General features: G+C 48.8%; 2 protein-coding genes across 6 annotated transcripts in view; one reads left to right on the top strand and one right to left on the bottom strand.

Annotated features, from left to right (window-relative positions):
• PSD3 (pleckstrin and Sec7 domain containing 3) overlaps nt 1-6201 on the bottom strand; it is a 189595-nt gene extending 183394 nt beyond the window's left edge. For 2 of the 3 annotated variants that reach the window (XR_013232652.1, XM_077345394.1), the window contains exon 1: nt 5754-6195. Coding sequence is in view for 2 of the 3 variants with exons in the window: in XM_077345394.1 (XP_077201509.1) it covers nt 5754-5774 (21 nt within the window). In the remaining variant the exon portion in view is untranslated. Of the gene's footprint in view, nt 1-5753 lie in introns of all 3 variants that reach the window. The other variant, XM_077345395.1, reaches the window with a different exon arrangement.
• A 6671-nt stretch (nt 6202-12872) lies between these two features.
• LOC143841283 (E3 ubiquitin-protein ligase TRIM32-like) lies at nt 12873-27190 on the top strand. 3 transcript variants are annotated; one of them, XM_077345390.1, is made up of 6 exons: nt 12873-13000; nt 20329-20495; nt 21930-22089; nt 22841-22905; nt 25366-25905; nt 26782-27190. In XM_077345390.1, the coding sequence occupies exons 4-6, from the start codon at nt 22864-22866 to the stop codon at nt 27127-27129; spliced, it is 930 nt and encodes a 309-aa protein (XP_077201505.1). In that variant the 5' UTR covers nt 12873-13000; nt 20329-20495; nt 21930-22089; nt 22841-22863; the 3' UTR covers nt 27130-27190. The 3 variants fall into 3 exon arrangements, with proteins under 3 accessions (XP_077201505.1, XP_077201506.1, XP_077201507.1); XM_077345391.1 differs by lacking the exons at nt 12873-13000; nt 20329-20495 and having other exon boundaries at nt 21540-22089; XM_077345392.1 differs by lacking the exons at nt 12873-13000; nt 20329-20495; nt 21930-22089; nt 22841-22905 and adding an exon at nt 23025-23179.
• Nucleotides 27191-27406: the final 216 nt, after the last annotated feature.

The following is a 27406-nucleotide window of genomic DNA, read 5'->3' as shown; positions in this document are numbered from 1 at the left end:
CAGGGATGAAGGGCAGGAGCTGCAGGGGCAGGGCCAATCAGGACAAAGCTGGCTGCACCCTGATTGGCCCTATTCCAACTTGGACAGTCAGACACATCCCACCCCCTAGGCTGTTTCACAAATATATAGAGGAACAACAATGGATAAGGATAAAAATTTCAAATAAAAATGAGATTGGGAAATTATCCGTTCAGGCTTTATTTACGCCATTACATGAATTTCCTTGCATCATAACTACCAGGATTACCAGACTTAGATTCAGGGGCGTAGCCATATTGGTCTGAAGCAGCAGAACAAAATTTGAGTCCAATGGCACCTTTGAGACCAACAAAGTTCTAAGTGTTGCATATTTGCTGGCTATTTGGAGGATATCAACTTGTTACTATTTAGTAATTTGCTGCTAATTCACTCTGTCCTTATATCTGCCCTGTGATGATTCCTAGTTCATTGTCTGAGAAGTGTACATGCACATGAAAGCTCACACCTAGAATAAAATTTTGCCGGTCTTAAAGGTGCCACTGGACTCAAATTTTGCTCTGCTACCAGGCTTTTTACGGCACGGAATCTATAATGGCGACACCAGACTGTTAAAAGATCCTTCCTCAGTTTGGCAGCATGCAGCTGTGAGAAGCACAACTGCTGTTTAGTCTTTCAGCAATGGCATTTAGTGAAGGCAACCAATCAGCTGGACAGCATCAGAATCTGTCCCTCCCCCCTTTAAAACTTGATGGAACTCTGCAGTCATTCCAAAACTGAATGCAGATGTGTTCTGGCAGCCTGGCTTTATTACTTCCTGTGCTGTCAAGGAGTTTTATCTTTCTGGCCCAAACCGTTGGGGGGGGGGGGGAGCTGGTCTCAAGAAATGTGGAAGAGATAGCAGTGGGTGGGGCTACTATTTTTGGTTTTGCCACTGACCTGCTGTAAACCTCTAGGGCCAGTTACACGTTCTAATCTGGATCCCAAGTGTACACTGAACTATGCTCCAGCCAGACTGCAGCCCAGCGCAAGTCATCTTTCAGGAAGTCGTTAGTTATCTATGGACACAATAAATCTTCCTTTAAAAAGAAATCTACATGGGAGTAACTCCCTAGACCATTTTTCCCACCGAAGCTACAGTTCTGCACCCTGTTACTAAACATGCACCAGCCTACTTCGGTTTTGCTTTACTTGGTGGTTTCCTGCACAGAGAGAGTACATCATGTGAAGTGACTAAGCATCTGAGCCGTGAACCAGGAAACGTCCCATTAACATTCTGAGTGCCTTGAACTTCCCAAACTGCCCACTAACCCCGAGGACCAGCCAGGCCGCGTCTGCAATATGGACGTCCAAATACAGACCTAATAGTTTGTTGGCTTTAAAATTTTTATGACGTTTTAATGGCCTATGAATGTTTGACTCTATTGCTGTAAACCACCCTGAGTCTGCATGCGGAGAGCCAAATAATAAATAAGTCAAAGAATAAATATTAGTAATTTTTATCTCACTCTTGCTCTAAAGAGATCAAGCCAGCACACAGAAGTCTCTCTCTGCTTCCATGTTTGTACTCACAACTACCCTGTGAGGCAGAATGTGCTGAGAGAGAGCAACTGACTAAGGCATAAATTTGAACCTGGCTCTCACAGGTCCCAGCCCAACTTTTTTCCCATTGAGAAACCCCTGAAATGTTCTTCAGACTTTGAGAAACCCCAGAACTGGTGCCATCGTGCTGAATACTGTTATGAGTTATAGGTGTGGACCTGCCCACCTGAAGTCCCTCCCCTTCCCACCCCGTTCAGGCCCATCACTGGCCATTTTGGAATGGGGGTGGTTCCATCTCAAGATAAATGTTTAACACATTTAAAAATATATTAAAATGAAGTCACTCCCGCCCATTCAGGAGACCCTTCCAGGGCCCTCAAGAAACCCCAGGTTTTCACGAAACCCTGGCTGAGAAAGCCCACTCTAACCATTACCCCTGGGATAAATTTCCATGCCTGTCTGAAGAGAGACATAAACGGTATACCTTGTGGTGAGTTTTATTTCACTGCAAGCACATCTGGCTTCAGTGAGAACAAACATTCCACTGGGCACAAGATGGAGAGTGAGGGATTTAAATTTTGACAAACAGCAATTTCTGTTTGCTCTGGCTATCCAGGAGTTACACCAGGATTCCCCGTCGTACATGGACAGGAAGTCCATCTGGGACATGTCACAAGAAAGTCTGAGCCACGGGATCTCAGTGAGAGCCCACCAAGTAGTGCCACAAGGAACAACTGGATAACACCCGTGCAGACACAGCTGCCTTAAAATGCCACCCAAGAAGACCACCAGGGCACTGGAAACGCAGGAGATTTTGCAAAAGAAACAAACAAACACCAGGGACATGGAAGAGTTCATTAAACAGATTCTAAGAAAGAAAGTCTCCAGAATTAGGGTGCTCCTGCAGACACAAAGATGACCCCCTCTTTGGGTTCTTCACCTCCTGTTCCAGGGGGAAAGCCAGAACTGGTTTTGCTTTAAAGAATCACTGTTGTAGGAAGATATAGTGGGAACTGTAGAGCCTTCCATGAATTTCCAGAGGGTAGCTGTGTTGGTCTTCAGTAGAACAGCTGGTTTCGAGTCCAGTAGCATCTCAGAGACCAACAAGGCTTTTCAGGCATAAAGCTTTTGAGAGTCAAAGCTCCCTTTCATCCAGTACAAATTGGAATGGAGTCCTTATATCCCAGTCAGAAGGTGATGTCAAGAAGTAACTCAGGAATCAAAGGTATCATGTGCAGAGTAATAAGTTTAATTAGAGCAGAACAGGAATGTTTGGAGCAGATAATTAGTATCTGTTTGACCCTATGTCCCTATTCAGTTCTTGGGGTTCCACTGTTTTGAACATGCAACAAACTCAAGTTCAGCAACCTCACATTGTAATCACCCCTTGAAACTTCTCTGCTGGAGTGCGACTTCTTTCTTTTGACTGGGATATAAGGACTCAGAGATCACCATTCCACCATGCCACATAAGAGGCCTGCAAATCCAGAGAAAGGCAGGATTAAAAATATATTTTTTAAAATTTGCTTCTATAAAAATTACTGAAAAACTGAGGTTCTAACTGCAGCTTTCCCCTTTAATCCCTGCAAAGAAAAAGGATGGGTGACATCAATTTCCAGTTTTGATTGTGGTTTGTTTTTTTACTCCAGTATCACCCTGGGATAGGGCAGAGCTTCTACACTAGTGGTAATTAGTCTATAATTTACTACTGGCCACCAACCATGCAGCGTTCATATTAATGCCTCTTGTCACATCCTCAATTTTTGTCTTTTTTAAAGGACATCAAAAAATACTCAAGACAAGGCAACTTTCTTTATGTAAGTATATTAATGATATATGCATACAGTGAAAAGCTCTCAGGCATACAGTTAATGAGATTTTTGTGCCTGGTGGCTATCAGCCAACTTGTTAATAGATTTGCTTCCTATTTGCCACCTTAAGACTTGGGTGAGACATCTAGGATTTTATCCTCATATAAAACAGCTTTGGAAGTGTGAGAAGCAGCTACGTAAAATCCTGAATTTCCCCCAAAAAACAAAATTCTGAATGCCTTCTAAATATATAGATCACTTCCCCACCCCTGGGGGGAAGGTTGTAATCCCAGTTAAGGACCACTTCTTTGATCACAGCCCTGCATGGACAGGAGGCTACCTCAACTATCCAATGTACACTTTCCTGTGAATAAAACAAAACTTCTCAGTAGACACACTTAGGATCATTCCCTGCATTTCCCATCAGCTCAAGCCGCAGCCAAAGATCCTGTTTAAACCCGCTCTTAAACACCTTAATATGCCTTTCAGCCTCCCAAATACTATCCAAGGAAATTGCGTATCGATTTTTACCGCACATTATCTTTGTCCAACAATTCCCCCAAGAAAGGTCTTTCATTCAGCAGCCATTACAGAAGTACACTGTCTGTCATTCCAAACCTTTCAAAAGCTGTTCCAAGAACTCTCCACATCAATAGGGCAAGTTGAGTTTTGTCCCGGACACAAAAAATAGGATCCCAGCTACCAGAGGGAACAGAAGAGCTGTCTTCTGCATATAACGGGAACGGACTGGGATCGAAGGGACCTCTCAACTAACCCAGGTGAGGCGGGGGGGGAGTCCATATGGATCTCTGAACAAACTTGGCCATATAGCAACTAATTCATTATCAAGCACACACAACCTACCTTTAGGGATGCCGGATTGTGCTTTCGTTCGCCCTAGACATTAATTATTTGTTATTGTTGAGTGCTTAAAGAAAAATAAGAAGCCATACAATGTATATAAAGGCAAGGGCAGACCAAACTGGTTTACAATCCTAATGAGAAAAGTTACAGTGCATTCTAGATGGTGGTGGAGTGCTCCGGAGTCAGACAGGCCGCCTCCCAGGCACTGTAATCCTGCTGAAATGGACAGAAGTTCAAAAAGGATTGGGGGGGGGGGGGGAGAGAGACGGAGAATTGCAACCAAAGCAAATCAGATGCAAAGATGCTGAAGAGCAACTTCCCTATAGTTGCTGGAGCAGTTGCATTGAAGTTTGGAAACGTGTACTTTTTGCTTTGGCAGACTGGAAGTATTAAAAATCCAGGACACGGAGCAAGGACTCACAGCATTAACACAACTGAGGCTATCACTGTAAACACACACACAGCACCACACACCAATTTTGGCACACTCGACAAAATCTACTCTATGCATGCTGACAGCTATTACCTACATTATTGCATATTCTGCACAGCCACCCCATAGGGTGGGGCAGCACTGTCATGCCAAATGACAGGGAGGCCACTGAAGAATTGTTATTTTATTCAGCACCTATTCATCTTGCCTTCCCTCCAGAGATCTCAGGTCAGCATACCATTTCATGCCAGAACTTGGGATTTGAACCCAAGACTTCCTGATGTTCATGCAATGTTGTAACCACTCAGGCTTTCCAGAAAACAAAGTACATTATGTTTAAGACAGGATGGCGATTTCAAAGCTCAGGTGAACTCACTGTCTGGGCCCAACACCCTCTACAACTGCTCTTTTATTATTATTATATTAATAATGATTATTATTATATTCATATTCTACTCTTCTTCCAAGGAGTTCAGGGCAGCCCCATTTTATTCTCACAACAACCCTCCGAGGCAGCTGAGACCGACAGACCCAAGCTGGACCTAAGCGCCACAGTGGAGCAAGGACCCAGACCCACCCAGTCCCAATCCGAACCTGAACACATCGGGGCAAACTCGATGCCGCAGAGCCTCACTCCTACAACACCACCCCTAGGTGCCAACTACCATATATATATTTATTATAAATCCAGGGCGCGCTCCTGCCTCTGGCCCCTTCCCTCCCTCGCTTTGAATGGTCTTGGCGTTCCCTTCTGCCAGTGCCGCCCCCCGCCCAGAGCGCGGACAGATCCGCCGAAGCAAACGCGCTCCGCGGGCACCTCCTTGGCGAGCAAGCCGGAGTCCTCCGAAGGTGCCTCCGAACTAGATGGGGCTCTTGGGACCGAGACGGCTCCCCCCCCCCCCCGGGAAGCCATCTGCCGAGCCCCTGGCCGCCTCCGGGCAGCGGACCAGGGCTCCGGAGCGCAGCGGGGCTCTTCGCGGGCTCCCCACGGGGGGTCCCGGGGCTTTTCCCGCCCGCCGGGGGGAGGAAGGCGGCCAGGCGCGCCAAGGGAAGCCGCTCCCCGCCCGCCGAGGTTTACGGCTCGTGTTTCGCGGCCAGGCGCGAAGGGGGCGACCGCATCCGCTTACCCCGCCGTCGTCTCCGTCCATCTTCCATCTCCCGGCCCGCCGCCGCCGCTAGCTGCAAGCCAAGCCTCCGGCGTCCCCCCGCGGGCCCGCTCGCCTCCCCCGCGCCCACCTGGCCGCCGCCGCCACCGAGCAGGATCCCTTTGTTCGGGGCAGCCGCCAGCCGAGCCCAGCCGCGGAGCAGCCGCCGACGGGGGGGAGCGAGCCGGGAAGCGCAGGCATGGGGACCGCGCCGCCGTCGCCGCCGCCCGGGCAGGCGGGCTGGCTCACGCGGGGCGGCGCGGGGTAGGCATGGCAACCAGCCCCGGGGAGGAACGGGCGGCCGCGGCCGGCGAAGTTCGCGCTGCCTCAGCCAGTGGCGGCGGCGGCGGCGGCAGCAGCAGCTCTCGGGGGAAAGGTAACCCGAGTCTTCTGGGCATGTGCAAACCCTTCAAATCGGCTCCTTCCCTCGAAGGGTCTGCACATGTGCAATGCGGGAACTTGAAGCCGCCAAGGAAAGGCTCGCGGTTGCCCGTACCTTTGCAAAGGGCGCTGCTTGGACGGACCGCGCGGCAGGCGCGCACGTGGCAACGCTGCCTTTTGTTTGGGTTTGTTTTCCTGCTGCCCGTGCGGTTTTTCTCCCCCTTCCCTTGCCTGGTGAGAGACAGGGCTGGCGAGTTTGATTTCCCCCCCCCCTCCTTTCAAACCGCGCCTGTGTCTCCTGCCGCATGCGGGAGGAAGTCCCGGTGGTCCAATTTCAGCTGTTTAGATAATGACCCGGCCTTTCTGTTGTACGCAAAGTCCATCTGCCCTTAATGGATGCGCGCTACACTTCGGAATAGCTGATGAAGGGGGTCAGGAAAATTTATGCTGGAATAATGAATAGCGACAGCTCTTTCAGGGCCACCCCTCGGCTCCTGCTTCCAGCTGTCGATGATGATGATGATGCAATTCACATCTTGCTTCAAAAGCTAGCTTCACTGTGACTAATAAAAACAAGGAGAGAAAAGTTCGCTCTCTGTGACTGGGGCAAAAATGCACGGGGAGGTGGGTCCCTTTCACACGAGTGCACCAGTTATTCTCTGCGTGATCAGATTGCACGGACTACTACGGAGCAATCTTCATCTCGTTTTGGGGGGGAGCGGCGCTTTTAAAGCACGTACGGCGGGAACCTTAGCTTCCCGTTGCGATCCGGGATTTGTAAGCGTTCACGTGGAGAGGCGGGTAGCCTTTGCGCCCGCCCTCTCTCGCTGTCTTGGCAGGATCGAGCGCGGACGAGTGTTCAGCCGACACTCCGCGCCAGATGGCACCACGCTAAAGACTCAACCTCCCGGCTTCTCCCCGGAGCACTGTCCGAGATTCCACACTACCCGCGGAACGGCCGCAACGTCTGAATTGGGTGTTCCCTCCCGGAGGCTGTCGTATTTATTTTATTTATTAGATTTATTCCTCGCCTCTCCCCGGAGGCCCGAGGCGAGTTACAAAGTTGCTGCTTTGCACTGGAGAAAGAGCAGCCCTGCTTGCTGGGGAGGTCGTGCTCACTTTTATGGCCTTCGCAAATCTATGTAAGTAGCCTGAACGTCTGAGTGGGCCCTTTCCGAATTGGGAGCTGAGCTCTGTCCAAACCAGCCAATCAACCAGGAGTGTGCCCTCAGGTGTCCACTTGCAAGTAAGAATAAAGGTAAAGGTAAAGGTATCCCCTGTGCAAGCACTGGGTCATGTCTGACCCTTGGGGTGACACCCTCTAGCGTTTTCATGGCAGACTCAATATGGGGTGGTTTGCCAGTGCCTTCCCCAGTCATGACCGTTTACCCCCCAGCAAGCTGGGTACTCATTTTACCGACCTCGGAAGGATGGAAGGCTGAGTCAACCTTGAGCCGGCTGCTGGGACTGAACTCCCAGCCTCATGGGCAGACAGCTTCAGACAGCATTTCTGCTGCCTTACCACCCTGCGCCACAAGAGGCTCTTGTGCAAGTAAGAATACATCCTTTCAAAGAGACACCTCCAGTCAGGGGCCACAATCTCTGCTGCTGGGATCAGGCCTTATGACCCAGAAGGTCCTTTGAAAATCGGTTCTCCTGCAAACAAACAGGATCCAAGCCCTCTGTGATGATCTCAGGGGGCTGAGTGGCGCTTGGGCCCAATAAATGTGCTTGGGAAGGAGGCCCAGCCACGCCCTTGGGCAAGATAAAGTGGACAGCCTTCCTATTCAGAGGAGGCCCATGAAAAAGCACCAAATGGCATATCGTTACGCCCCTACCCTCAAGGGAAACACCATCTGGACAGTCTGCCTGGGGCACCAAGGTGGCCAGGGCTTGGTCCTCCCTCCTCCCTGGCTGCCTTCCAAACAAGTTTGGTGCCTTCCCGTTTTATTTTTATTGTTGTTTCGTTTCAAAGAACAGATTTACAGCACTCGCCTGGGTGCGCCTGTCAGGGTCTTGCTGTGCACCTCAAACGGAGTCTCATAAATTTGTTGACACAGCAGTGAGTCACTCTTGCAGGGAGCCAGAAATTAATTGATACCACATGCGTACACGTCTTGCAGAGTGTTATTGGGAGGTTGCCCTCTGTAAACAGAGGGCTCTTTTCCTCCCGTTCCGTTGTCCATAGGATGGGAGACAGTCTCCAAAGCAAATGAATGAACACATTATGAGCAGAGCTGAGCCGGCAGGGAAATGGGGGGAGGTCACTTAGCAAGCAGAAATCAGGCTTCGCTGCCACGTGGGAAGCAGAGTTCGCCTGGAATTATTTCCCCTGAAGGAAAGTCAGCTTCAGGGGGAGGGCAGGATAGCATCAAATCCCTTTTGAACTCCTACCTTAGAACCAGACCTGGATAGCCCAGGCAAGCCCAATGCCCTCAGCTCTCCAAAGCTAACCTGGAGTGGTTTAAGGATTTGCGGGGCCTGTAGCACCACAGCCAGTTCACAGGGCGCTAGTAGAGTACAGTTGTTAGAGCCAAATACTGTCCCTCCAGCGTTGTCGTATTCTGCTATCAGCTTTTGACTTGCCAGTGGCTTTGCCTCCCGGTGGGGCTACAAATGAAAACAAAATACAGTCAATGTAGGCTTCGCTCTATGAACCACAATCTGACTGGCTGCCCAGCACTCAAGATATTGGGTGGAAAACCCCATTCATCACCCTTCAACAGGTTTCTTCCAAGCAATTCCCAGTGTACCCATCACTAGTCCCCCTACTGGATACAAGTGTTCAAAGTGGGCCTGACCCAATGCCAGAGAGATGTAGCTTCATACCATGGCGCTGAGCTATGAGTATCCTGGCTAGGGCTCATAGGACCAGTGGGATGAGTTATCCCCTAAAATGTACCATGCCCTAACTTGGCTAGCCCAGGCTAGCAAGATGATCTCATCAGATCTCAGAAGCTAAGCAGGTTCATGCCTGGTTAGTACTGGGAAGGGAGACCACCTCAAGAAATACAAGGTTGCTGTACAAAGGCAGGCAATGGCAAAACGCCTCTGTTCCTCTCTTGCATTGAAAACCCTACAGGGTTCCTATAAATCAGCATAAATTGGCATGCTGGCGCAGATTCATGGTAACTGTAGTCCGTGGACATCTGGAGAGCCACAAGTTGGCCACCCCTAATCCTGCATAGAGCAGGAGGCTGGACTAGATGGCCTGTATGGCCCCGTCCAACTCTATGATTCTATGGCATACCATAGGGTACAGAAGATAGAGTGACATCACAGCCCAGCAAAATTCCCTTTTCTCTGAAAAAAAAAAAAACCCTCCAATCCATCCTTCCCAGATTCTATCCCCAAATCACCAAGAATTTCCCAAACTAGATTTGAAAACTCTATTTCCTTACCCCGTCCTCCTTTTGTTGACTTGATAATGACTAGACTCACAACAAATCACACATTCATTGCTTTCTCTTCAATTTGCGCTCTTTCTTCCTGATCAGGATTCCAAACACGGATACTGTCCATTTTATCCTGGGGAACTCACTGCTGTTGTCTGGAAATAAGTTGTCATTTTGGAAGATCTCCAAACCCCCCTGGAGACCAGCAACCCAGTGGCAGAGTGAATGTGCAGGAGGTAGACGGCAAACCACAAAATGACTGCCATTGAAACAATCGTAGAAGATCAGGAGATTCTGAGCCAAGCATCTACGATGGAAGCTGCTGGTTCTGAATAGCTGTTCCTTCTGCAAGAAGATGGTTCCTCCTGGGCTCTTCTGAATTTTTCAAAAGGATGGAGGAGCCTCACCAGTTTGACATTTTGAAAGTACTGAATGAAAAGGAGTTGTGGCACCTTGGATCAGTTAAAAAATAGAAACCCTGGAGGAAAACATATGTATGTACATGTCTGATTTTATCATCTAAACCTGAGGAAAGACTTGCAGTACATCAGACAACATGTCTCGACACATTTCTTCACAAGCCCTTTGGCCTCTAGATTTCTTTTTTTATGCCAAAGCTCTTTGTCGGTTTAAAAACTGAAAAGCTCATCCGTCAGTGCTGTTGCAATTATTTTGGCTGTTGTAGAACTGTAGATTATGTGTCATGCCCAGCTCTACTTACTGTTTCTAACATGACAGTTGCCCCCCTACCTAGGTGAAAAAGAGCCTCTTGTGGCGCAGAGTGGTAAGGCAGCCATCTGAAAGCTTTGCCCATAAGGCTGGGAGTTCAATCCCAGCAGCCGGCTCAAGGTTGACTCAGCCTTCCATCCTTCCGAGGTCGGTAAAATGAGTACCCAGCTTGCTGGGGGGTAAACGGTAATGACTGGGGAAGGCACTGGCAAACCACCCCGTATTGAGTCTGCCATGAAAACGCTGGAGGGCGTCACCCCAAGGGTCAGACATGACTCGGTGCTTGCACAGGGGATACCTTTACTTTTACCTTTACCTAGGTGAAGTGAGGAGGCTCAGCTTGCCAGGTGGGCTGTAGCTCTGAGAGCAAAAATAGTGGTTGTGGTTAATCATGACTAATGGTAGTTGTGAGTTCCTGCATTATGCAGGGGGTTGGACTAGATGACCCTGGAGGTCCCTTCCAACTCTATGATTCTAGCAGCACCACTGACCTGCCAATGGGCAAAGTTTCTAGGTAGCAGAGAGAAAAGGCAGCAGCTAAGCACTCCCAAGGGTCCATAATGATATCATCTGAGGAATCCAGACAGCTCCTGAAAAGCAAAACATCTGGCTGAAGAGTACATTTCCTGTTTTCTGAGTGGGTGCTGATATTGCTGGTCAGCCTTTGGTGAAACTGGCAAACATCTGTACATGTCCAGCACAGAGAAGCCATTACAGAGCAATAGAATAGCAAGGTGCAGGCAAAGTTGAGAGAAGCAGCTAGTGGTCAGATTTTCTCTCAAACCAAGATGGGGTCTGACCGCAAACAGAGAGGCGTTGTAAAGAATCCTTGTTAAGGAGGCAAACGTGCAATGCATATTGTGATCATCTTGAACGGAGATGAGGGGAAATGCTTTGGAGCAGGAAATTAGCATCTGTGAAGATCTAACTGTTCTACTGCAGACCAATATGGCCACCCTCTGAAACGATCTTCTATAGGCTAGATGGAGAAGGAAGAAAACATTTTCTTTAAGATGCATCTAAATGGGGGATCCATATTAACCTCTAGGCTCTTAACTTCATTTGTGTCAGCTGGACCACATCACACGTGGGAAGTGCAATGTCCTTCAAGACCTGCTAGAGTCATTATGTCCACTCCCGTATGCAGTTTGTTCTTCTGTCAGGACGTTCGTATCTGGCCTCCCTCCCCTTCCCCCCCCCCCCACCAGTTTTTAGCTCAAGCATGTTGCTTGTATGGATCAAGAATGCAACTTCATGGCCAGTACATGCTTGGAACCCCAACAGCAGGATCTCTTTGGGCATCTAAGGATCTCTCAAAATATGACTCATCTGGAATTGCTTACAAGGCTGTCTAGATTTGACTGTAAATAAATATTTCATGAGCCTCTTGTGGCGCAGGGTGGTAAGGCAGCAGAAATGCTGTCTGAAAGTTCTGCCCATGAGGCTGGGAGTTCGATCCCAGCAGCCGGCTCAAGGTTGACTCAGCCTTCCATCCTTCTGAGGTCGGTCAAATGAGTACCCAGCTTGCTTGCTGGGGGGTAAAATGGTAATGACTGGGGAAGGCACTGGCAAACCACCCCGTATTGAGTCTGCCATGAAAACGCTGGAGGGCGTCACCCCAAGGGTCAGACATGACCCGGTGCTTGCACAGGGGATACCTTTACCTTTACCTTTAAATATTGAGTTGCCAACCTCCAAGTAACACCTGGTGCTCTTTCATTATTACAATTGCTCTCTGGGTGACCAAGATCAGTTCCCCTGTGGAAAATGGCTGTTTTGGAGGGTAGACCTCTATGGCATTTTACTTTGCTGAAGTCCCAGCCCTTCCCAAAACCCAGGCTCCCCCTCAAAATCTCCAGGTATTTCCCGAGCCACTCTTAACTTCCAAACTACTCTTATGTAATATACAGAGAACCAGCATGGTGTAGTGGTTAAGAGCAGTGGTTTCTAATCTGGCAAGCAGGGTTCGATTCCCCACTCTTCCACAGGCAGCCAGCTGGATGATCTTGGGCTCATCGCAGCCCTGATAGTGCTGTTCTCACAGAGCAGTCCTATCAGGGCTCTTTCAGCCTCAGCTACCTCACAGGGTGTCTGTTGTCTATAGAGGAAGGGAAGGGAAGGCGATTGGAAGAGACTTCTTCGAGCAGTGGAAAGCAGGGTATAAACTCTTCTTCTTCTAAATTAGAAAACCCAGAGTGTAAACTCTTGGACAGAAGAAACACCTTCTTGGATCTTGTCACCGAGACCAGCAGTCTTCACAGAGACCCAGCAACCAGGAATCGTTGGAGAGGCAGCTCAGCAGATAGGGTGGCTTTCATTAACAGGGCTGCCGGGTTTCCTTGTATCTTGTGTTTTCTGCAGAAGAAATCAGAGGAGCCCAGCACAGACAAGACGCATCCTGGCCCTGTGCCTCCGGGGCAAAGTTTCCAAGCCAAGCTGGAGCCTCGTTTCCAGACCTCATGCTTTCGCCTCCAGTCACGAGGTCACCAGCTGCACGCAGCAGCGTGAAAGCAAGCCGCTCTGGAAACCTCGCTCCCTGCCAAAGCATATGGTTTTGATCGAGCTCATGGCGGGGCGGTTGTGGAAGCCTTCATCACGCGACAGCCTTGGAGCAGCCAACTTTGCTGATGAATGAGCCGCACTCGAAGATGAGAAAAGCAGATGGGAGGAGGGGGAGACGTGGCTCAGCAGGAAAGCATCTGCTTTGCCTGGAGAAGGCAACAGGTCAGTTCCCCGGCCTCTCCAGCTTAAAGGGGCTGGGGGAGGTGATGTGAAAGGCCCTTGCCCCTCCACTCCAGGCAGGGCTGGCTCACGCTCGACGGGGCCTGGCACAGGCCTTGGAGAGCACGGAGGCACACTCTGCCTTGCCTTCCAGCCACACTCATCTAGAGATGTCAATTTTTGTGAACCGGTGTGGTGTGGTGGTTATTCAGTCAGACTGGGGGCTGTGAAACCCAGGGTCAGTTCCTCTCTTGCTGGGTGACCTCAGGCTAGTCACACACACTTTCAGCCTAATTAAGGGGATGAATTGGGTTTTTTACCTTGCTTTTCACTCTCCAAAGGGGTCTCAAAGCAGCTGACAATTGCTTTCCCTTCCTCTCCTCACAACAGGCACCCTGTGAGGTAGGTGGGGCTGAGAGAGCTCTGACAGGACTGCTCTGTGAGAACAGCACTATAAGGGCTGTGATGAGCCCAAGGCCACCCAGCTGGCTGCATGTGGAGAAGCAGGGAATCGAACCCGCTTGGCCAGATTGGAAGCCACTACTCTTAACCGCTACACCAAGCCGGCTCTCACAGCGCAGTTTAGAGGCTAAAATGGTGAGGGGGAAAGGATATAAGCCATTCTGGGCCCCCATTGGGGAGAAAGGTCAATGAAGTAAAGAAAAAAAAATAACTTGACAATGTGGCAACTCCAAAAAGGGGCTGCTGCTGTCCAGGAAAGGGCTTTATTTGTTTTGTAAGCTGCACACCTTCAGTAAATAGATGGCTTTTATGTGGGGATCTCTGCCAGGCTTGCCCAGACCTGCTGAAGTCCATGCCTGGACTCACCAGCCCAGGCCTCTCCCAAAGATCGAAACATAATTCTGGGGAATGTCAAACAAAGGACTTTGGCGTCAGGGAGCAGGTACCACACTGCCATGGCTTGGGGGCAGAAGGAATAGTAGAGAACCAGAGGGGAGTAGTTAGACAGAAGAGACTCGGGTTCAGATCCATAAATCAGCTCTCTGTGTGACTCTGGGGCCAGCTCATTCTCTCCCTCCCCCTCTCAGGGTTGTCCTAAGGCTAAAACAGATACAGGGAGAGGCATAGCAGTTGTGCAGAGCTCCTAAGGGGAAAGGAAGCCATCAAGATAGAGGATACAGAGACCTGAAGCTGAAAGCACAAGGGTGCTCCCCCAACTGGGCTGAAGGGTACATTGCAGCTTTCAGCCCAGGGAACATCAGGTAACCGGATGAGCCTATAAGTATAGAGCCTCATAGCAGCTTAGGGTTCCCAGCTCTGGGGTGGGAAATAGCTGGGGCCCTTGGAGGTGGAGCCAGGAAAGGACAGGATTTGGACAGGGAGGAATTTCAGTGGAGTATAATGTTTGGGCACCTACCCTACAAAGCAGCCATTTTCTCCAGGGGAACTGTCACCTGGAAATTAGCTGTAAAAATGGAGGATCCCCAGGTCTCACTGGGGACAAGCATCCCTGGCTCTCGGTTAGTTCCGTTCAGGCTGAATTGCCTGCTGAGTTGGTCAGTGGCTGCTTTTCTGCCTATCTGTTCTGATAAACCATGGGCCGTATGAGCCGCAGGCTTGTTCACAGCACACAACTGGAGATACCCCTTCACACAAACAGAATCCACCCATATGATCCAGCTTTGAGCCCCCAGGGCTAGAGATTTAGAGGGTGGAGCCTGCAGGGAACAGGGTTTGGGGAGGGGAGGGACCTCAGTGGGTATCACACCATAGAGTCTGCCTTCCAAAGCAGCCATTTTCTGCCCGTGAAATGATCTCTGTTGCCTAGAAATCAGTCGTAATCATGGGAGATCTCCAGCCATCACCTGGAAACTGGCAAGCGCAGCGTTATGACCAGGAAGATGAATTCAGTGCAGCCTTTCTCAACTTTTTTACCATGGAGAAACCCCTGAAACATTCCTCAGGCTTTGAGAAATTGAGCACTGGGCCGATTGGTATCACCCAATCAATATGTAACAAATTTTTAAAAATATATTAAAAATTAATTAACTCCCACCCATTTGTAAAAACCCTTCCAGGGCTGTCACAAATCCCTGATTGAGAAATCCTGCTTCAGTGTCTATGTGAGAAGGTTTTCTGGTCTCTTCACAAGCAGCTCAGTCCTGTTCATCCAGTTATTTTGTGCCTATTGGAAGCATACAATACAATGCACTGTAGCCAGTATTATTTCACACGTGCACCTTCTCTCACAGCCCAATAGGAATCCTATTTCCTTCCCTCTCCCACAGACCCCTCCTGGCCAGGTATCACTCAGCAGATGACTGTGAAAATAAAGAGTGAGCAAACCAATCAGTCAGTCAGTTGCTATAAATAAGCAGTTGAGCAGGGTGGTTGGTGGTGGAGGCTGTTTTTTAGTTTTGCTATTTAAATCAATGATATTGAATTCAATTCAAGCAGATGCCTTCTCACACCACCTTACTGGAGTCATACATCCTGCCGCCCTCCACATCCTTTAAGATAGCGATCCCCAACCTGTGGGCTGCGGACCACATGTGGTCCTTTGACTAATTGGAGGTGGGCCCCAAAGGATGCCTTCTCTCCCCCCCCCCCCCCGGCCCTTTACAACACACTTCTGGTGTTATTGTCTCCCATCACTCCCAGATGGGACTATCTCGTTGCAGAGAAACAAGCTCAGGGTTCCCATTGATTTGTCATTGTCATGAGTTAAAATTTCCATGAAAATAAAATGTTCCTTATGTTCATTGTTGTGGCGTGTCTGTATCTTATTTTGAAGGGATGTTTAAACATTACCGTAGCGATCAGAGAGCATTAGGGCAGTGGTTGAGAGTAGAGGAGTAAACTACCCCCCCCCCACCAGGCCTCAGTAAAAGGCGTTGAATGGTCCCCGGTGATAAAAAGGTTGGGGACCACTGCTTTAAGAGCCTTTAAAAGCCAGTTTGGTGTAGTGGTTAAGAGCACCGACTTCTAATCTGGTGAGCAGATAGGAAGTTATTTGACTCAGTCATTGGAAAGCAGAGAACATCTGAAGTTCAATTCACCATTGGTTACAGCATAGTGTGTTTGCCTGCCCAAAATGTCCTCTCCAATGTTCACAGTATCCCTGATCTTCACACACTTCCAGGCATGTGCTGACATGCACAAACAACTCTGAAACTCCCACCACCCTCTTCCAGATGTGTCCAGTGAGTGGTCTCCTGTGTACACAATTCCCTGTGAGTAGGAAATATACCAAACAGAAGTGGTTACTTTAAAAGCAAAACCTGCTGGTAACCCTTTACAACAACTTTTTTTTAAATGGCAAAGACAGCGTTGTTCCCTCACAGAGATTATGGAACTTTCCGACCATTGTATTCACTTGAGCCTTATAAAAACCAGAAGGCACTGCTGTTCGCATATCCTCCAGTGATTTGACTGCCAGCTCAGGGTTTTACTGCCATTCTCATGGTACGTGTTTCTAGCAACATAGAACTCCAAGAATTGATGTTCTGTATAAAGGTCAGTTTCATGATTCTGTGGCAGAGACAAAAGATGCCCCACTGAGACAGGAGGAGGAAAGGGGGCAAGAGGGAACATCTGGGCATGCAAAGACCAGGGGAGATAGGGGAAATCAAGGCAGCCCCTAAGGTGCCCCATGTGGGGTGTCACTTGGCTTGTTCCTGGCTGCTAGCAGCCCTCCAAGTCCCCCACCATGTACTTTCTCAGTAAGGCAATGAGCCAACCTACACCTTGCAGTGATGCTGAATCCCACAAACAGCTCCCTGGAGCCCCGCTAAAATCAACCCAGAATGGTCATCAAAACTCCTCCATGACAACATAGCTCAAGTGTATGTATATTTGGAGTTGCCCTTCCCAAGAGCAGCCGTTTACACCAGCAGTAACATATCTGTGAGCCTCTTGTGGCGCAGAGTGGTAAGGCAGCCGTCTGAAAGCTTTGCCCATGAGGCTGGGAGTTCAATCCCAGCAGCCGGCTCAAGGTTGACTCAGCCTTCCATCCTTCCGAGGTCGGTAAAATGAGTACCCAGCTTGCTGGGGGGTAAACGGTCATGACTGGGGAAGGCACTGGCAAACCACCCTGTATTGAGTCTGCCATGAAAACGCTAGAGGGCGTCACCCCAAGGGTCAGACATGACTCGGTGCTTGCACAGGGCATACCTTTATCTTTACCTTTAACATATCTGTCTCCTGTCCTGTTTGCACCAACACCTCAGAAAATAATAAAGTACATCTGCTCACTTCAGGGCATCCAAACTTGCCAAAAGGATGTCCAGAGGAACAGCCTTGCTGTTCAAAAAGCAGGTTGGTTGATGTAATGGCCATTTGGTTCACCAGCTCTTTTGGTTCTTAGGCTCTATCCATGCTGAGCCATGCTTTTGTAACCTCATGGCTCGATTCCTTCAAGGTGTTCTTGGTTTGAGTTGTCCTTGAAAGCAGGAAATACAGCAGCCTGATTATGGTCAAGTCAAATCATTTATTATTATTCAGTCCAGGACCATCAGAAAATATCGCCCAAGCAAATGTAAAATATAATACAATGCGTCAGAAAAAAAGACCCTTGCATAAAATCAATAAAACTTCATACATACTTGCAGATATACTTGGCTACCCCGAATCTATCCATCTACATTTTAACCATTCCTTCCGGCATTTCGTTATCAAATTACCATATTTAGCCACTTTGAATGCGAGCTCTTCATTCTTATCTTCTAAAAATCTGCAAAGATAAAACCCGTCTATCTTTCCTGTGGTTTATGGCAGAGGCTACATGATGCAACCAATTCGCACCCTTCTTAAAAGAGCTCCATGGGTTACAATTTCAATTCCAACTCCAATTCAAGGTGCTGGTTATGACCTTTAAGCCAGCGGTCCGCAAGCTTGCGCCCGCTGCGGACCGCTGCTCCGGAGTCCAGGGAGAGGGCGGCCCGGGGGCCTGCGCACGCGCGGCAGCCCCAGCGCAAGTGCGCATGCGCGGACTGCCCGCACGCGCGTTTGTGCTGCCGCCATGCCGGCGGCCGCGGCTCCCCCTCCCGGCCCCTCCGGGCCACAAGCAAATCGGCCGCTAAAGCGGCCGATTAGCTTGCGGCTCGGCAAGCTTCTCTCCCCCCCCCCCCCCGAAGCGAGAAGCTTGCCGGGCTGCGAGCTAATCGGCCGCTTTGCTCATGGCCTGGCGAGCTTCTCGCTTCGGGGGGGAGGGAAGAAGGAGCCGTGGCCCGGCGCTAAGGCCTTCGTGGCCCGGCGCCGGGCCGCGGCCCGCGGGTTGGGGACCACTGCTTTAAGCCCTTCATCGCCTAGACACACTAAAGTAAGGGAAATTCTTTCCCTAAGTTCCTGTCCATCATCTAGTGTGCACTTTCTACACACACTGATGCATTTTCAATCCACTTTACAACTGGGTGTAACTGTGTGTAACGGTAAAATCTGCTTGCAAATGGTTGCTGAAGTGGATTGGAACTGCATTATTTCGCATGTGTGAAAGGGCTTCATGGTCTTCAGGATGCTGCCTCCTGCCAGTTCCTGAAGGTGGTCAGTCAAGCATTGGACACCATCAAGGGATACTGGGGGAGGGGGACAATGTCATCAGCATCATGCTGTGAAGTCACTTCCTGTGCAGACCTGAAAGTGACATCACCACAGTAGGGAGATGTCCTAGGATTCATCCCAAACCTTATGATTTTACCATACAGTTTCAGGCGAATCCTAGAACCTCAACATGGTGATGTCGTTTTCAGGTTTATGCTCTAAATCAGGGGTAGTCAACCTGTGGTCCTCCAAATGCTGGCTGGGTCTCATGGGAATTGTAGTCCATGAACATCTGGAGGACCACAGGTTGACTACCCCTGTTCTAAGTGAAACTGATATTGGTACAACACGACATGGTCAACTCCATTTTGCACCACATGGAGCAGCAGTGGGGGTTAAGGTGCAGATAGGGTGGCCAGGTCCCCCCCATCACCAGTGGGGGATGGTTGCCAGATCCAAGTTGGGAACCCCCTGGAGATTTGGCAATGAAACTGGGGGAGGACAGGGACTTCACTAGGGTACAGTGCCATAAAGTCCACCCTCCAATGCAGACAATTCCTCAAGGAGACCTGATATGTCTAATCTGGAGATGAGCTATAATTTCAGGGGATCTCAAGGTCCCACCTGGAGGCTGGCAAGCCTAACCTCATCAGACTTAGAAGAGTGTAACTGCTTCAGACTGCATTGTAAACTACCCCTGGACATTTGGGCTTACAAACAGGATGGTAAATGCACTGTTGCAAGGAAATCTCTGCTTTCCACTTCATGTCCAAGAAGCTCTACCTGGAAATGTGGCGAGCCCACCTATGTGAGGAAGGCTACTGCACTGCGTTGGGGAGGGCAAACACATCTGCCTGAAGACCCGTTGTTTTTGTGAGACTGGAAAGCCTATGAGAGCAGCCAGAACCCCAAGGAGCTGGTGGAAGACTTGCTCTGTGAACTAGTTGACTGATGCTAGATAAAGATAAACAAGCTTGGTTAAGTCAGGTGATTTTCAGTTTAAAGGTCCAACCTGGTGAAGGCAAAGGGTTCATGGTCAAGAAACATGACCTTTATAAGAGGGCAGAATTGCATTTAACAATCATAAGAGACCAAGTACGACACCTGTAGGAGCCTCCTGTTGTTTTCAATCAATGGGTAAATAAGGATTACCAGAGACACACCTGTAGCCTTCTCCGCAGAGGAAGAGAGACAGCAGGCAGGACTTTGCAAGCGTCTTGGAGCCCCTGGGTCCCAGCTTGTAAATAACAACAACAATTTTATTATATCCTGTCCTTCCCTAGTCGGCTCAGGGCAGGTAACCCCAGAAATTAAAAACATTCACAATATAAAGTTAAGTATTAATCAAATTAGTTAGTTGGGCTTTAAAATTATATTAGGCTTTAAAATTAAATTAAAAGCTGCCTCCTCATTATAACTAGAATGCAGTAAATGCCTCCGTACTGTTGCATTTCTAGTAAAACACACTTGCAACACTTCCAGATGTTGAGCAATGGATCTTTCATGCCCCTCAAGGGTTTTTCCTCACTTGTCAGACATAATCAGAAGAGAATGAAAGGCGGGACTGTACAGTTCCTCAATTAGAAGGCTGATGGTGCAAGAGCCTATATGCATAATTCCACTATTCCTCCCTCTGTCCCTGTGGCTACCGTAAACCAATGCGATTCTCTGGCCGAGAGCAGCAGAGTGCCAAAGACCCAGCGTGACAGCAGTTTGTACACCAATGAACATCTTCTGCAGCAGTCTATTGGAACACTTGACTATGTGTAAAACCAGGGAAATGCAGACAAAAGCAAGGTAGGCCAGGAAATATGTTATTTATCTCCATACAGTTGAATGGAAGCAGAGGCTGAGAATGAGCGGCTTGCCTGTCCAGACATCTTTCTGAAATCATTACGGAAGCAGAGATGTCCCAGCTCACACCCAGAGGGAGTCATCCTATGCAGGTCTGCTCAGGAGGAAGTCCCCTTCCATCTTATTCAGTGGGTCCTACTCCCAGGTCAGTGTTTTTGAGGACTGCAGCCTTACCCAATGCTCCACAAAACTCCCTGTGGCTTAAATCATAATGGGGATGCCAATTACAAACAGCATCTGCAAACACTCAAAAATAGACTGAGACTTCTAAATTGGTTGATTTGGGTGTCTTTGTGTATGTATACGCCATCTGGGAATTGCAGAATAGCCGAGGGGGAAGGCACCAAATTGCTAGGCAACTGTGCCACGCTCCCCGTCTCTCCATGTGCTGTTTTATATCATGAGGTCATGCACATGACTGGCTCCCACAAGCCCTTCATTTACCAACTTCAATCCTTTTGAAGAAGGGACAACGGCAGCAGCATTTTTTTTGGGGGGGGGGGGTATTTCCCAGCTATCAATTTTATCAAGACAAAGGAATTTTATTTATTTGCTTGTTTCATTTTTGTTGGCAGAGTCTGAATATGCAGAGAGATAGAAGCACCTGGCTGCTTAAAGAATAAAATAGTTTTATTTATGAAGAGAAACAACAATGTATAGAAAGAGAGAGAGACCTAACTATCTAGCTAATTGGTCAGTCTTCTGTTCAGAGGCAAGCAGGGAGAAAGTGCACTCAAAAAGCAGGATGTCTCATGTTGAGCCAATCAGGATGCTGGAGGAGATCATTTGAAAACCATTGGGAAGTTCCTATCCTATCTATGCTAAATATACGATGCCCCCTGTAGGTCACCCCTTATATTCCGCTCAGTTATGGACACAGCAGACCTTGCATATTCCAAAAATGTTTACCCCACTGTTCTCCCCGACAAGGACCCAAAGCTTACAGTATTCTCCTCACCATCCATTTAATCCTGACAGCAACCCTGTGAGGTAGGTTAGACAAAGAGGAAATGACTAGCCCCAGGTCACCCAGCAGACCTCCGTGGCCAAATGGGGACTTCAACCGGAATCTCCCAGATTCTAGTCCAACTCTAGCACCACACCAGCTCCGATAGGGTAAAGAGTGGCACTCTATGCAGAGCTGTGTGCATGTGACGTGCCAGTCAAGTCCCAGCTGACTAACGGGAACCCCGGAGGGCTTTCATGTCAAGTGATGTTCAGAGATGGTTTGCCATCACCTGCCTCTCTGTGCAGGCACCCTGGACTTCTTTGGCGGTCTCCATCCAGTAACCACCAGGGCCAGCCCTGCATAGCTTGAGAGATCTGAGGAGACCGGCCATCCCACCAGCCCCTGTCTCATTCCACCACTCCACGTAGGACTGCTTTGCACAGAATAGATCTCCTTTTTAACTGCAAGTGGCCTGCTAATTTCTGGGAAGGGTGCATCGACTTGTTAAATTGAGCACTGGGCCGATTGGTATTCTGATCCTGTTGTTTTGAAATACTCTGCTTCACCATCCACCGTCCAGGAATTATTTACACCATCCTTTTGCTAAATGGCACGACGTACTCTTTCCAGAGAGCAGAAGCTGGGGCTCAGAAAACCAGAACTAAGAGCCAAGCAGATGAAGGTATCCTGTTGCACCATGACACTGGAGATCGTTCTCTCGGGGATAGCTCTATGGGAACAGTAACTGCTGCTGAAGCTCCGCTTCATCCACGCCACACCCAGGGGCTGAGTGAGTTTATGTCCTTTCTCTTCTTTTGTGGGAGGTTTTGGGCTCTTGCCTTCTCTGAGCACGGTGCCAGGGCTGAGGGCTAGCTGTGGAACAGGCCCCTGGGAGTAGATTCCTTTTACCGTGGGTGCAAACCAAAAAGAAGGGATCAAAGAAGGGCTTGCAGCATGAACGATTCGTGCATTTGGAAAGAGACATTCCGCAGATGGAAATCCCTTCAGTCCATGGAAATTTTAGGTGGGATCCAAGCCAACGTGCAGTTTTGTCATCATTTTTGAGCAATAGAGCAGTGGGGGCTGCAATTTCAAAGGAGAAACTGGACACTGGGTATCATTTTCCTGCCAAAAACCGTGCAGCCTTTACTACGCTGGGGAAAATTTGCAGGCATCATATTTTCCTGAATTCTATTTTAAATGATCTCAAGAACTGGATGGAATTTTTGTACCCCACTTTTTATTACTCAAAGGAGTCTTACAATCCCCATTCCTTCCTCTCACCACAAAATGCACCCTGTGAGGTAGGTGAGGCTGAGAGCTCTGAAAGAACTGCGACTGGCCCAAGGTCACCCAGCTGGCTGCATGTGGAGTGGGGAATCCAACCTGCTCTTAACCCCTACACCAAACTGACTAAACTTCTCATGGGATTTTCTAGATTCACTGCTACAGCTTTCTGTGCTATATTGCTTGTTTTAATTTTTTTTTAAATCCTGTACAGCCTTGAAATCAACATGTCATTTAACTCCTTTACCTTCCAGGGTGAAACTCCGTCCAAGGCACAATGTTAGACCCTTATTTTTTGAAGGAGCTGGAAGATGAGGAGGTAAGGTGTCTCTGTCTTGCTGCTGGCTTCCCTTGGCCCTATCTCTGCCCATTGCTGATAGCCTTAGGTAGCACTGATGTAACAATAGAGGTTGAGGCAGGGATTCAAGAGCTGGCAGAGAGGCGGGGAAGCAGGAGGCAGCTGGGATGGGGAGCACACGAAAGAGGGAGGGAGGGTGCTGGGGCAACAGACACTCGGACGGCCTTTGGATGAATCAAGATTCCTGGGAGCAGAAAGGCGGCCACCTTGATCGACCGCTACTATGTTCAAAGAGGTAACATGACCCCCTTAGCATGGAACCTGGCAGTCTTCGATCCTGTAGCTCCACCCAGATCCCCAAACTCTTGGCCCTGATTGAGAGTACCATAAGGAATAATTAGGAGAAGGAGGCCTGCTTTTTTAAGACCCCACTTTTCACTACCTGAAGTTCAAAAGGGCTACAAACATCTTTCCCTCCCTTTCCCCACAACAGACACCCTGTGAGGTCGGTGGGGCTGGGAGAGCGCTGACCACACTGCTCTGTGAGAACAGCTCTAAGAAAACTGTGACTAGCCCAGGGTCACCTGCATGTGGAGAAGTGGGAATCAAACCCAGCTCTCCCAATTAGAGGCCGCTGCTCTTTAACCACCACTCCACGGTGGCTCTTCTTTCTGAGGTCCCAAAACGTTGTGAGCTCTCAGCTGTTCCTTCCATGCGAATGCCCATCTGGACATGGGTGGAAACAGAATCGCAGACAGGAATGCCAGTCCCCTGGTGGGACCTGCGATCTCTGGCATTATAGCTCATCTCCAGACTACAGAGATAGTTCCTCTGGAGGAAAGGGCTGCTTTGGACTCCATGGCATTAAATTCCACTGAGGTCCTTCCCCACCCCAAATCTCGCCCACTTTTGGGCACTGACATAACCATATATGGCCATCACAGATAATTTTTTTTAAATCAAATATATATTTAAAACCTAATTAACTCCCACTCAATCGCTGAAGCCCTCCCACTCAATCGCTGAAGCTTTGGGTCCACCCCAGGGTTTCATGAAACCTCTGTGGAGCAAGCCTGATATAGACCTTTGTTTCGATTCTGTAAAGTTTTCTTTGGCTCCAATATTTCTTAATTTCACCAGGCAACAGTGGATAGTTACGCCTCAGCTCCCTTTCTGCAATACCACTGAACACTGCACATCCTCCAGACCCCTAGCCTGGTTTTCTTCCAACTCCTGGATCATGTTTCTTTAATTTAGCTACTTTTATCATGTTTTCGAGTCTTACCCTGCTGGTTTTATGCTGCTTTTTATTAATAACTTCTGTATGGGTTATTAGTTATTGTTTGTTCTAAGGCTGTCTTCTCTCTCAGAAGAAACATTGGGAGACCCTGTCAGGCTAAGAATTGAGACTTCCTCCATAAATTAAACAACATTCAGGATCAGACTAGTCGTCAATATACCAAAATGTGAAGACCACCCGAGTGCATAAAATTTAAGGCATACTGGAGAACCATTCAGGGAGGGGGGTCAACAAAACAGCCCTATAAGTCAGCCTACTATACCAGTTTGGTTAGGAGTGCAGACTTCTAATCTGGCATGCTGGGTTCAATTCTGCCCTCCCCCACATGCAGCCAGCTGGGTGACCTTGGACTTGCCACAGCACTGATTAAGCTGTTCTGACCGAGCAGTAATATCAGGACTCTCTCAGCCTCACCTACCTCACAGGGTGTCTGTTGTGGGGAGAGGAAAGGGAAGGCGACTGTAAGCTGCTTTGAGACTCCTTCGGGTAGAGAAAAATGGCATATAAGATCCAACTATTCTTCTTCTTCTAATCTTGGGGACCATCACCCATCTATGAAAGGGGTCTTTTCCAGCCAAAAAAAAGGTCATGTCATGATAATATATTAATATTTAACATACTGAATGAGTCCAGGCTAGCTTGACCTCATATCAAAAGCTAAGGAGGGTTGGCCCTGGCTAGTCTTTGGATGGGAGACCACCAAGAAAGACAAGGGTCATGACACAAAGGAAACACACCTGTTCGATCTCTTTGCCTTGAGAACCCTGTGGGGTCACTTCCCTCCACCATTTCATGTACAAAAGGGGTTTGCATGCAAGCCTGATACTTTGCCATGGACACCATCTGAAGTCAAACTGCAGATGGGGGAATTGTGTGATCTCCTATCACCTTTTAAATGCAAAAGATAGCTTGCACGGCCCTAGTTTGGATCAGGGGTGGGAGGGAATGACAGAGGCTTTTAAAAAAAACCCTTCTGCTTCATGCACATCTTTGCCAATTAAAAGCAGCCCTCTTACACTATTCATCTTTATTGGGGGGGGGGGGGTTGGTCTTTTAATGGGGATCCAGATTTTAATTTAGAAAACTATGTGGGATTCAACATCTCTATGGTTGCTCAGATAGAAATCAGGGTTGCACCTGGAGGTAACTGAGCTAATGGATTTTGTTTTCCTGTTTGTTAGATAGCTTTGCATGAATTTAATAACAAATGGCGACTTTCTGGCATCCAGAAGATCTATTACAATACTCTAGAGAGAGAACTGGGAGGATTTGGATCATTGCCTGGGAAGCTGATCTGGCCGACGAGTCTGACGACCACCCCCGAGGGCGACTTGGTGGTGAAAGACAGCGGAACCGGACACATCCAGGTCTTTAACCCCGATGGCCAGGCGAAGCAACGGTTCTCCTATGGATTCGAGCCAATAAAAGGTCTGGGAGACATCACTTGCATGAAGAACGGGGTGCTACTTGTGACCAACGGGACGAAAATAATCCAGCTCTTCTCCAAAGACGGTGAGCTGATCCACGAACTAAAGTCCCCCAAGATCAACTGGCCTCATTCATATGGGATAGCGGTGCTGAAATCCAACAGTATTGCCGTGTCGGACTGGAACAACGGAGGGAAGGTCAACGTTATCGCAGTGGACTGGAGAATGAATGCTGTCTTGAAGACACATGCAATAGAAGGATTTCATAGGCCCGTGCGCGTGGCGGTCAATAAGGTATGGGGAAATGGATTACAGGGCAAATGCTTGCTGGCAAATGTATTTGTGGGGTGGCAGCATGGAATGCATCACACCCTTTGTCTGAATTTACACATAATTGTCGCACTGGGAATTAAGAATGGAAAACAGCAGCTACAGGAACATTTGCTGCCTTTCTGTGTTTGAATATCCTTTTGCCCTGACCTAGATGGGGGGCAGATTATATTTCTGGAGTCCCAGTTACAGATCTCCCTAGTGCTCTCTCTGGAAAAGACACTGCAGTTACAGATTCTATGGACTGGCTCAGGAACAAGCCAGTGGCATCCAGCTCACAGGGAAACTCCACCTGGGGAGACCCCACATACACACCCGACACTGGAAGCCAAGCTAGCATCCTCCCTACACTCACAGCCTTCCCCCGAGTCTCCAAAGGCAGCTTCTGAAGGACAGAAAGGAAGAGATCCCCAGGGCTTCAACAGGGACTCCCCAATGCAACCACATGGTGGCTTGACAGGCACCCTAGCCACACAACACAAGCAAGGGAAGCGTGCCCACAACCCTCCCTGCCCATTCCCAGGGCTGAGAACACAAGTGCAGAGCACGTCCATCCACTGGGGTGTATTCTTCAATGCAGCAAAGGAATGGAAACACATGTTGAGCTGGCATGGCAACCCCCAGTCTCTAAAGGCAGGTTCTGAAGGACAGAAAGGCAGCCACCCGCAGAGTTTTGACAGAGGCTCCCCAAATAACCCAGCAACTTGGTGAGATTCCTGGCTAGCACTGAAACCCAGTAAGGCATGTTTACAATGCTCCCAGGCATGTTTTAATTGAAGTATCCATGTCAGGGCAAAACACTATTATTGGCCTTTCATTATAATCTTTCCTCTCCCCCAGGATGAAGAGATGTTAGTTACAGAAGGACAGCTGTTTGGGAGATTCCAGGGCTGCTGTATCAAAGTTATCGACAGGGAACGGAGCGTGTCCAAGACCATAGGGCCCCAGTACGGGAATAAATTCACATTTGAAAACCCTTCTGGAGTCTGCGTGGATAATCACGGGAACGTCCTAGTCGCCGACGAAGCACAAAACTGCATCGTGATGTTTAATCCTGACTCCTCTCTCTGTGCTGCTGTGGCCACCCACGGCCTGCAAGGGCCCAGCGGACTCTCGGTGATGGAACATGGGCTCGTGGCGGTTGCTGACTGTTACAACCACAGCGTTAAGATCTTTCGGTACAAATAACTGCATGTTGGCAGCTTCAACCAGCAAGAGAACTGGCCTGAATAAACACAACTGCAGGGTGTTGGTGTGTTGATATCGATTAAGGGGATCTCCCCCCCCACACACACACACACACATACATACACGTAACTCCACTGGTAAATGCCCCATAACTACTGCTACCAGCAAGCTATACTTAATATTGTACCTGTGCCGGTGCTGTGGGATCCCTGTCCTCTGCTCCCTGTCCAGCACAGCAACAAATCTGGCTGCTCCTAATGAGATAAGAGTACATTCT

Source organism: Paroedura picta, chromosome 7, assembly GCF_049243985.1.
Source record: "Paroedura picta isolate Pp20150507F chromosome 7, Ppicta_v3.0, whole genome shotgun sequence".
NCBI lineage: Eukaryota > Metazoa > Chordata > Lepidosauria > Squamata > Gekkonidae > Paroedura > Paroedura picta.
Note: the sequence above shows the minus strand (reverse complement) of the source record. Positions and strands in the feature narration are given on the sequence as shown.

Excerpts from the sequence above, each read along its gene's own strand:
- LOC143841283 (XM_077345390.1), top strand. The coding sequence starts at position 22,864 with ATGTTAGACCCTTATTTTTTGAAGGAGCTGGAAGATGAGGAG. Across the intron at positions 22,906-25,365 it reads AGGAGCTGGAAGATGAGGAG|ATAGCTTTGCATGAATTTAA; the intron begins GTAAGGTGTCTC and ends CCTGTTTGTTAG. Across the intron at positions 25,906-26,781 it reads TGCGCGTGGCGGTCAATAAG|GATGAAGAGATGTTAGTTAC; the intron begins GTATGGGGAAAT and ends CCTCTCCCCCAG.